The following is a 12,093-nucleotide window of genomic DNA, read 5'->3' as shown; positions in this document are numbered from 1 at the left end:
TCCCACTGTGGAAACTCAGATTTTCACTCTATGTCCTGAATGTCATAAGGCCTTTATATGCAGTACAGCCACAGGTTGGGCAATTATAATTCAAAAGTTTAATTTTTCCCTCAATATATTCTACTAATATATAAAAAGTTAATGAAAGGAAACTGATTACACTTTGAAAGAGAGTTTAATTTTTATAGTCCATTAGTTATCACTTTGATAAATAACATATAAAAACCCTTAGAAGAAAGGGATTGCATGGAATACATGCACCTTCCAATCCATGAACACATGATGTGGTTTCCATTTATTTGTGTCTTGTTTGATTTCTTTAATTAATGTTGAGTGGTTTTCATTAAACAGAACTTTCTCACCTGCTTAAGTTTATTATTAGGTATTTCGCTCCTTTTGGCGCTATCATAAATTGGGCTGTCTTCCTAATATCCTTGGCAAACAGTTTGCTTTTAGTGCATAAAAATGCAACTGATTTTTGCATGTTGACTTTGCATCCTGCAACTTTCCAGAATTTGCTTATTACTTCTAACAGTTTTTTGATGGAATCTAATTTAGGTTTTCTATAAAGAAAACCGTATTATCTGCAAAGAGGAACAATTTTCCTTTCCAATCTGAATACCTTTCTTCTTTCTCTTGCTTAATTGCTCTGGCTAGTATTTCCCGTACTGTGTTGACTACAAAATAGATGAGTGGGCATTCTGGCTTTTCTCCTGATCTCAGAGGAAAAGTTTTTGATTTTTCAGCACACCATGTTATAATGTTAGCTGTGAGATTATCATATATGGCATTTATTATATTGAGATACTGCCTTCTATTCTTAGTTATCAAGTTTTTTTTTTAAATCATGAAAGGGACTTCAATTTTGTCAAACACTTTTTCTACTTTTATTGAGAATCGTATGGTTTTTATCCTTTACTCTGTTAATGTGATGTCACATTAATTTATTTTCAGATGTTGAACCATCCTTGGATCCCTGGAATAAATCCCACTTGATCATGGTGTATGATCCTTTTATTGAGTTCAGTTCCCTAGTATTTTGCCTTTATTCATCACGGATATTGGCCTGCAGTTTTCTTTTTTTTTTGTGGTGGCTCTCTCTGGCTTTGCTATCAGGGTAATGCTGGTCTCATAAAATAAGTTTAGAAATATTCTCTCCTCTTCAAATTTTTGGAAGAGGTTGACAAGGATTGACATTCTCTCTCTCTCTCTTTTTTTTTTTTAAGAGATGGGGTTCAGGCTGGTCTCAAACTCCTGGCTTCAAGTGATCCTCCTGCCATTGCCTCCCAAATTGCTGGGACCACAGGCATGAGCCACTATGCCCAGCCCCAATATTAATTCATTAAGCGTTTGGTAGAATTCATCAATGAAGAACCACTAAAGACCATGAATACCCAAATTAATCTTGAGAATAATGAACAAAACTGAAGGCATCGCACTTACTGATTTCAAAATACATTACAAACCTACAATAATCAAAACAGCATACTACTGGCATAAAGACAGACACAGAGACAGAACAGAGGGTCCGGAAATAAACCCAAGCATTTATGTTCAACTGATTTTGAACAAGGACACCAAGAATATGCAACAGAGAAACGATAGTCTTCTCAACAAACAGCATTGGGAAAACCAAATATGCACATGCAGAAGAATAAAATGGAAGCTTTATCTTACACCATACATAAAAATTCACTCAAAATGAATTCAGGACTTAACTGTAAGACCCAAAACTGTAAAACTCATAGAAAGAAACATAAGGGAAAAGCTGCTTTATGACACTGGTCTTTACAATGATTTCATGGATATGACACCAAAAGTACAGGTAACAATAACAAAAACAAATGGCAATACATCAAATTAAAAAACTTCGTCACAGCAAAGAAAACACGAAAAGGCAACGTATGGGATGGGAGAAAATATTTGCAAATCACATATCTGGTAAGGGTTAACCTCCAAAATATGTTAATCCTATGACTCAATAGTTTAAAAAAAAACAACAACCAATAACCTGATTAAAAAATAGGCAATAACTTGAATAAACGTTTCTCCAAATAAGACATACACATGGCCAACACATATTTGAAAAAATGCTCAATGTCACCATTAGCAAGAAAATACAAACCAAAACCATAATAAGGCATCACCTTGTACCTGTCAGGATGGTAATTATCAAAGAAAAGAAAACATAACATGTGTCAACAAGGCTATGAAAAAGTTAGAACCCTTACCCATTGTTGGTGGGAATGCAAAATGGTGCAGCCACTGTGGAAAGCAGTACGGAGGTTCCTCAAAAAAATAAAAATACAGGCAATGCCCGGTAGCTCATGCCTATAATCCCAGTGCTTTGCAATGTAAAGGGAGGAGGATCTCTTGAGCTCAAGAGTTTGAGACCAGCCTGGGCAGCATTAGGGAGACTCTGTCTCTACAAAAAATTAAAAGTTAACCAGGCATGGTAGCATGTACTTGTAATCCTAGATGCTCAGGAGGCTAAGACAGTAGGATCACTTGAGCCCAAGAGTTCAAGGCTACAGTGAACTATGATCATTCCACTGCACTCCGGCCTAGGTAACAGAATGAGACCCTGTCAAAAAAAAAAAAAAAAAAAAAAGCCAAGAACAAAAAAAAAAAAAAAAAAAAAAAAAAAAAAAAAAAAAAAAAAAAAAAAAAAAAACAAAAAAAAAAAAAAAAAAAAAAAAAAAAAAAAAAAACAGAAAAGAAAAATTTATTTGGCTCATGGTTCTGGAGGTTGGATCTCCATCTTTAAGTTTAAGAGTATGGCATCAGCATTTGGCAAGGGCCTTCATGCTGCATTATGAAGAAAGCAGAAGGGCAAGAAAGTGTGAGAGCAAGAGGGCCAAATTCATTTTTATAACAACCCACTCTCATGATAATGATATTAATCAATTCATGAAGGCTGATTCCTCATGGCCTGATCACCTCTTTACAGTCCAACCTCTGAATACCGTCCCAATGACAATTAAATTTAAATAGGGTTTTGAAAAACACATTCAAACCACAGCACTTACCATCCAACAGTGGTATCTTTTTAATAGCATCTGTGACAGTGAGTCATCCAGCCACTGCATTAACACTTCCAGTAGCAGTGACTACCTCAAGAAATGTTTTCTATGCACATTAAAGATAAAGAGTTTAAACCAAGAGCAGAAAGAAGCTCAAAATTAGAAGGACAAAGTTTGAAGGCAGAGAGAATAAAACAGACATGGAAAGGAACAGTATTTGGAGAGCAAGCAGAAAAAGAAATCAATTCCAAGTCAAAAGAATTAAGACTATCATCTAAGGAAGGGCTGGAAAGGCTCAAGGTTAAGAATAAAGTTCAAGCCACATTATTTTCATTCTTCAGTGAAAACTCCCCAAGACCCATACAGCAATGAATGCCTAAAAGAACTAAAGATGCTGAAGAGTTAACTACATGTGCAAGAGCTCTATGCACATGTGTGGAGCAGAAGGGAAAAAAATGGTATGCAGAAAGAGCCAAGAGAAGGAAGAAGACAGCTGACTTGCAACTTAGTGAGTATGTAGAATTTAGCCAGATGAAGAATGAGGGCAATTCACCAGAAGAGAAAACATGAGCTGGAGGCAGAGTCCTTGGAGTTGGGAGCCACTGAAGTATTCTAAGTAAGACATAATAAAGTATAAACTATCCTGTGCATAAGTGAATAATTCAACATTTAACCTATTTGTATCCCTTATTATTAATACTTTAGAGGCCTCGGTTAACGTACACTCATTTATCATACTTCATACTGAAATTCTTTTATACTTTGATGACTTGGCTATATTTCTCTAACCATCCTCAGCTGTTATTAATTTTTTTAATTAGTTAAGTAATTAACTTTAGTTATCTGATTATTGTTATTTTATTTTTTGAGAAACTAAAAACCTCACATTGACATGGCTTTCCAAAAGCCATAGTTAGTAAATACTGTTTCCCCTTATTATTTCTGGTTATCTAGTGCTGGAGTTATAACACATTTGATTAACATTTTAATAGAATAATCCACACTGATTCTGAAATGCTTTCTTTGATGGGAAATTTTAAGAAAGTTTGTTCCCCATCATCTCACCTATTTTTGTTAATTCTTAATATCTCATGGTATTTTCCTGAAGTTTATTCATTTTTCTGACTAAGAGATCAAAATATCACTTATTAAAGTAACATTTAACTACTACTCTCTACAAATATTTATAGAAATCTGAAATAAGATTAGTACCAGAACAGGCTGGGTGTGGTGGCTTGAGCCTGTAATCCCAGAATTTTGGGAGGTAGAGAAGGGCGGATCACTTGAGGTCCGGAATTCGAGACCAGCCTGGGCAACAGGTGAAATGCCATCTCTACTAAAAATACAAAAATTAGCTGATGTGGTGGCATTCACCAGTTGTCCCAGCTGCTCAGGAAGTTGTGGCATGAGAATCACTTGAAACCAAGAAGTGGAGGCTGCAAAGAGCCGAGATCGTGACACTGCACTCCAGCCTGGGCAACAGAGTGAGACTCCGTCTCAAAAAAAAAAAAATAGTACCAAAACAGATAATGGAAAGATTCCAGAATTAACTCTTTATGCATAAAAGACCTATTTCTCCTACTCTTTATTTTCTGTCTTAGAGTCAATCCCAATTCTAAGATATATAATTTTATTATTTATCCCACAAGTATTTATTAACTACTTGCTATTTCCTGTCTCATAACCAATTTCCTTTTCTATGCCAGTCTATTGAAATTTCAATTTTGCTTTAAAGGACTTTTGAAACATAGATTTGGGAGGAGAGAGGAAGAACCTAGTTTGAGAACTTAATCCCATTTACAATGATGGCTCTATGGGGAAAAAAATATACTTGGCAAAGGACTGCATAAGCTTGGAGAATTCCAGGGCTCTTATATTTGGGTCAGCAATTTAACTTATTTTAAGAAAGAAAATAGGCAGTGCCAGGAAACAGTCTCCCTATTCTATCTCTCTTTCCCTAGCTTACCCTTGACTTCAGTAATGGCAAGTGGTGGCCCCCAGATACTTGAACATAAGGAAACTTCCCACTGTGGAAACTCAGATTTTCACTCTATGTCCTGAATGTCATAAGGCCTTTATATGCAGTACAGCCACAGGTTGGGCAATTATAATTCAAAAGTTTAATTTTTCCCTCAATATATTCTACTAATATATAAAAAGTTAATGAAAGGAAACTGATTACACTTTGAAAGAGAGTTTAATTTTTATAGTCCATTAGTTATCACTTTGATAAATAACATATAAAAACCCTTAGAAGAAAGGGATTGCATGGAATACATGCACCTTCCAATCCATGAACACATGATGTGGTTTCCATTTATTTGTGTCTTGTTTGATTTCTTTAATTAATGTTGAGTGGTTTTCATTAAACAGAACTTTCTCACCTGCTTAAGTTTATTATTAGGTATTTCGCTCCTTTTGGCGCTATCATAAATTGGGCTGTCTTCCTAATATCCTTGGCAAACAGTTTGCTTTTAGTGCATAAAAATGCAACTGATTTTTGCATGTTGACTTTGCATCCTGCAACTTTCCAGAATTTGCTTATTACTTCTAACAGTTTTTTGATGGAATCTAATTTAGGTTTTCTATAAAGAAAACCGTATTATCTGCAAAGAGGAACAATTTTCCTTTCCAATCTGAATACCTTTCTTCTTTCTCTTGCTTAATTGCTCTGGCTAGTATTTCCCGTACTGTGTTGACTACAAAATAGATGAGTGGGCATTCTGGCTTTTCTCCTGATCTCAGAGGAAAAGTTTTTGATTTTTCAGCACACCATGTTATAATGTTAGCTGTGAGATTATCATATATGGCATTTATTATATTGAGATACTGCCTTCTATTCTTAGTTATCAAGTTTTTTTTTTAAATCATGAAAGGGACTTCAATTTTGTCAAACACTTTTTCTACTTTTATTGAGAATCGTATGGTTTTTATCCTTTACTCTGTTAATGTGATGTCACATTAATTTATTTTCAGATGTTGAACCATCCTTGGATCCCTGGAATAAATCCCACTTGATCATGGTGTATGATCCTTTTATTGAGTTCAGTTCCCTAGTATTTTGCCTTTATTCATCACGGATATTGGCCTGCAGTTTTCTTTTTTTTTTGTGGTGGCTCTCTCTGGCTTTGCTATCAGGGTAATGCTGGTCTCATAAAATAAGTTTAGAAATATTCTCTCCTCTTCAAATTTTTGGAAGAGGTTGACAAGGATTGACATTCTCTCTCTCTCTCTTTTTTTTTTTTAAGAGATGGGGTTCAGGCTGGTCTCAAACTCCTGGCTTCAAGTGATCCTCCTGCCATTGCCTCCCAAATTGCTGGGACCACAGGCATGAGCCACTATGCCCAGCCCCAATATTAATTCATTAAGCGTTTGGTAGAATTCATCAATGAAGAACCACTAAAGACCATGAATACCCAAATTAATCTTGAGAATAATGAACAAAACTGAAGGCATCGCACTTACTGATTTCAAAATACATTACAAACCTACAATAATCAAAACAGCATACTACTGGCATAAAGACAGACACAGAGACAGAACAGAGGGTCCGGAAATAAACCCAAGCATTTATGTTCAACTGATTTTGAACAAGGACACCAAGAATATGCAACAGAGAAACGATAGTCTTCTCAACAAACAGCATTGGGAAAACCAAATATGCACATGCAGAAGAATAAAATGGAAGCTTTATCTTACACCATACATAAAAATTCACTCAAAATGAATTCAGGACTTAACTGTAAGACCCAAAACTGTAAAACTCATAGAAAGAAACATAAGGGAAAAGCTGCTTTATGACACTGGTCTTTACAATGATTTCATGGATATGACACCAAAAGTACAGGTAACAATAACAAAAACAAATGGCAATACATCAAATTAAAAAACTTCGTCACAGCAAAGAAAACACGAAAAGGCAACGTATGGGATGGGAGAAAATATTTGCAAATCACATATCTGGTAAGGGTTAACCTCCAAAATATGTTAATCCTATGACTCAATAGTTTAAAAAAAAACAACAACCAATAACCTGATTAAAAAATAGGCAATAACTTGAATAAACGTTTCTCCAAATAAGACATACACATGGCCAACACATATTTGAAAAAATGCTCAATGTCACCATTAGCAAGAAAATACAAACCAAAACCATAATAAGGCATCACCTTGTACCTGTCAGGATGGTAATTATCAAAGAAAAGAAAACATAACATGTGTCAACAAGGCTATGAAAAAGTTAGAACCCTTACCCATTGTTGGTGGGAATGCAAAATGGTGCAGCCACTGTGGAAAGCAGTACGGAGGTTCCTCAAAAAAATAAAAATACAGGCAATGCCCGGTAGCTCATGCCTATAATCCCAGTGCTTTGCAATGTAAAGGGAGGAGGATCTCTTGAGCTCAAGAGTTTGAGACCAGCCTGGGCAGCATTAGGGAGACTCTGTCTCTACAAAAAATTAAAAGTTAACCAGGCATGGTAGCATGTACTTGTAATCCTAGATGCTCAGGAGGCTAAGACAGTAGGATCACTTGAGCCCAAGAGTTCAAGGCTACAGTGAACTATGATCATTCCACTGCACTCCGGCCTAGGTAACAGAATGAGACCCTGTCAAAAAAAAAAAAAAAAAATAGCCAAGCACAGTGGCTCACAACTGTAATCCTAGCACTTTAGGAGGCCAAGACTGGTGGATTACCTGAGGTGAGGAGTTTGAGACCAGCCTGGTCAACATGGCGAAACCCCATCTCTACTAAAAATACAAAAATTAGCCGGGCATAGTGGCTCATGCTTGTACTCCCAGCCACCCAGGAGGCTGAGGCAGAAGAATTGCTTGAATGCGGGAGGCAGAGGTTTCAGTGAGCTGAGATCACACCACTGCACTCCAGCCTGGGGGACAGAGCAAGACTCTGTCTCTAAATAAATAAATAAAAATACAACTACTATATGCTCCAACAGTCTCACTTCTGAGTGGGTATTTATCCCAAATAGTTGAAATCAGGATCCAAAAGAGATATTATCACTCCCATGTTCATTGCAGCAGTATTCACAATAGCCAAGATGTGAAAACAACTTAAACGCTCATCAGTAAGTGAATGGATAAAGATGTCATATACATATACAATGGAATACTATTAAGCCTTGAAAATGAAGAAAATTCTGCAATATATGACAACATGGATAAAGCTTAGGGATATTATGCTAAGTGAGATAAGGTACAGAAAAATATTGCATGGGTCCACTTTTATGAGGTACCTAAAAGGTCAAATTCATAGAATTGAGGAATGGAATGGTGGACAGAGGCTAAGGGGAGACAGAAATGGGGATTTACCAATCAATGGGCATGAAGTTTTAGTTAAACAAGATGAGTAAGTGCTAGAGATCTGCTATACAACATTTTATCTATAGTATCATAATATATTATACACTTAAAAATTTGTTAAGAGGGGACACCTCCAGGAAAGGTTCTTAATCACAATAAAATAATAAAAAAATTTTAAAGTTAAAAAAAGACAAAAAAGAGCGAATGCTTCTGAAAAAAGAGAACATCAAGTAATGTTCCTAATTTTTGGTATCATTCTAGGATCAACAGTTTAGTTGTTGTCTTAACTATATATGTCTAGCACAGAGACTGGAAAATAAGTACTCAAAAAATCATTAAAAGGCAAATAGAAAAAAAAACCTTTCAGCATACAACTTTTGAGTATTGACATTGTGAACTCATAAACAGATAATATATTAACTGATCTCCCTTTATTCACATGCATACTTCCTTTCTACCATCCAAGTAACTCAAGGTTTCCCCTTTACCAAAATCATGTCAGAAGTATTTTCCTAACAGGCTGCATTTCTTTTTTTAATTTAATTTTATTATTTTATTATTTTTTCAAGACGAGGTTTCACCATAATGGTCAGGCTGGTCTCAAACTCCTAACCTCAGGTGATCTGCCCGCCTCAGCCTCCCAAAGTGCTGGGATTACAGGCATGAACCACCGTGCCCAGCTGGGCTGCATTTCTTAAGTACAAAGTTACTCTTTCCTTTATTAGCTGTTTCTAACCTGAATCATCAGGTATTTTGTTGAACGAAGAATTTTAATATACTTAAGAAATATTAGACTGCTCACAGCCACCTAATGGGTGCTAAGCTTAATACCTGGGTGATGAAATAAGCTGTACAACAAACCCCCATGACACAATGTTACTATATAAAAACCCTGCTCTTGTACCCCCGAACTTAGAAGTTTAAATTTAAAAAAAAGAAAAAAGTTTCCCATAAAGATCATTATTATGTTAATAAATATATTACGCCCCCACAAAAAAAAAACAGTTCTTCAAAATTCATAGCCAGGCACGGTGGCTCACGCCTGTAATCCCAGCACTTTGAGAGGCCAAACCAGGCAGATCACTTGAGGCCAGAAGTTTGAAAACAGACTGGCAAACAGGGTGAAACTCCATCTCTACTAAAAATACAAAAATTAGCTGGGTGTGGTGGCACTCGCCTGTAATTCCAGCCACTTGGGAGGCTGAGGCACAAGAATAGCTTGAGCCTGAAAGGCCAAGGTTGCAGTGGGCCCAGATCGCTTCATGGCACTGCAGCCTGGGTGACAGCGCAAGACTCTTGTCTCAAAAACAAAAATATTCCAGTATGACTAAAGTATCTTAGGTATTTGTGTATAGAGAGCCTATGTCTTTAGGAATACCTCTAAGCTAACTTTATTTTTTCCTCTGGGTATCTGAAAACCTAGTCAGGGCAAACAAATCACAAGTAAATCATTAAAGAGGAATAATAGAAAATAAATATCTTTATTTATTTACTTACATGATTATAATATCAAAAAATTACCTCCCTACACTCTAGCTTATCATAAATCCATGAAAAATTACCTTTTTCCTGAGAAAGGTTTTCCTCCTGGCGTTGGTGGTGAGGTTTGTAAGGCGCTGCACCCTGACTGAGTCCTTCAGCCACAAAACCATCCAGAAAAGATAAAGAAGCATCTACCTATAATAAAATTAAGCAAAAATCAGGAATTAAATAAATGTATCCTAAGTAGATTATACAGTCACATAAATAATTTTAGCCCATATATATTTTTTGAAATTCTAAATGAGAAACAAAAACAATTCTAAAAATGCTACCACAGCCAGGCGCAGTGACTCATGACTGTAATCCAAGCACTCTGGGAGGCTGAGATGTGCACATCATTTGAGGCCAGGAGTTTAAGAGCAGCCTAATCAAAAAGGTGAAACTCCATTTTCACTAAAAATAAATAAAATAAAAAATTAGCCAGGCATGGTGTAATGTGTCTGTAGTCCCAGCATAGCCACCACCTGGGAGGCTGCAACAGAACTGCTTCAACCAGGAGGCAGAGGTTGTAGTGACCCAAGATTGTGCCACTGTACTCCAGCCTGGGTGACAGAACAAGAGCCTGTCTCAAAAAATGAATGAATGAATGAACGAATGAATGAATGAATAAATAAATAAATGAAAATGTTACCCAACTCTCTACCTTTCTGAAACATCTATAATCAGATCACCTGGCTAAGAATCTAACAATATAAATCATTTGCACTTACTATTAATTTCACTGCAGTGTGGAATATATTTTTGAGCACCGAATACGTTATGGCATCCTATTAGGTTCTATAATTGAGATGAAGACACAGTTTCTACCCTCGGCAGAACTGTAACCCACAAGAAGAAACAGACATATATACTCTAAGTTATGGTGACTGTATTGGTCTCCTGCTGCAGGGGGCTAAAATCAAGGCTTTGGCAGGGCTGGATCCTTCTGGATGTACCAAGGGAATCCATTCCTTGTTTCTTCCAGCTTTTAGAGACTGCCAGCATTCCTTGACTTGTGGCCCACACCATTCCAATCTCTGCTTCTGTTGTTACTTTGCCTTCTCCTCTCTAATCTCTTGCTTCACTTTTATAAGGATCCTTGTGATTATAACATGCCTAGCTACATAATCTAGGATAACTGCCCCATCACAAAATATTTAACTTCATCACATCTACAAAGTTCCCTCTAACATTTAAGGTAACAAGCACAAATTCCAGAGATTAAGACATGGACATCTTTGTGAGGGCCATTATTCAACCTCCCACAGTGCCTTTGATTTAACTATCCTAATAAAACTGAAAACACTTTTTCACAAATCTATGGAAAATTACTTAATTTCAGCAGAAAAAGTATTAAGAGAATATTTTTTAATGAATAAATAAGAGATGAAGAAAGAATGAGAGGGAAAGGAGAAAAGAAGATGAACAAAAATGATAAACAAGTGGATAGAGCAGTGATGACCTCAGAAACCAAAGACTTGCCTCTACTGATTTAGCCAAGTATATACAAATAGCTCAGATAATTTAGAATAGCAAATAATTCCCAAACATAAAAATAGCACCTCACCCTTTGAATTTTGAAAGGTTTTGCTTGAATAAGATTCTTAGGCTGGGTGTGGTGGCTGATGCCTGTAATTCCAGCACTCTGGGAGGCCGAGGCAGGTGGGTCACCTGAGGTCAGGAGTTCAAGACCAGCCTGGCCAACAATGATAAAACCCCATCTCTACTAAATACAAAAATTAACCAGGCATGGTGGTGGACACCTATAATCCCAGCTACTCGGGAGGCTGAGACAAGGCAATCACTTGAACCCGGGGGAGGCGGAAGTTGCAGTGAGCTAAGATTGTGCCATTACACTCCAGCCTGGGTGACAAGAGTGAAGCTCCATCTCAAAAAAAAAAAAAAAGATTCTTGAGATGAGGCTATGTCAAAATCATTATCTTTTATTGGAGGAAAAGGGAAGTGTAGTTACTCCCTATGTAATACTATGTGTGGCATGTTCACTCATCATTTCAATAAACATCTCTGGAATGCGTATGCTGAAAAGTGGCATGCCCAGGGAGAGCATAAAAGCTCTGAGAACCCTCCTCCAGAGCTTGCCTTATGCATCTCCTTCTTCTGTATCCTTTGCAGTATAGTTTATAATAAACCAGTAAGCTAATACAAATCAAGCAGAAAGTGTGGAATAATGCTAATGGGATACTGCCCAATTCATGAATCGCTACTAAAAA

At 36.6% G+C, this 12,093-nt stretch overlaps 1 protein-coding gene across 1 annotated transcript in view; it reads right to left on the bottom strand.

Annotated features, from left to right (window-relative positions):
* The window catches only part of AP4E1 (adaptor related protein complex 4 subunit epsilon 1), an 87,522-nt gene that overhangs the window by 23,791 nt on the left and 51,638 nt on the right, over nt 1-12,093 (bottom strand). The window contains exon 14 of the mRNA XM_017517880.2: nt 9,904-10,018. Coding sequence (XP_017373369.1) covers nt 9,904-10,018 — 115 coding nt within the window. The remainder of the gene's footprint in view (nt 1-9,903; nt 10,019-12,093) is intronic.

The sequence above is a fragment of the Cebus imitator genome, unplaced genomic scaffold, assembly GCF_001604975.1.
Source record: "Cebus imitator isolate Cc_AM_T3 unplaced genomic scaffold, Cebus_imitator-1.0 Scaffold651, whole genome shotgun sequence".
Classification (NCBI taxonomy): Eukaryota; Metazoa; Chordata; class Mammalia; order Primates; family Cebidae; genus Cebus; species Cebus imitator.
The sequence above is the reverse complement of the archived record's forward strand: the minus strand, read 5'-3'. Positions and strand labels throughout refer to the sequence as shown.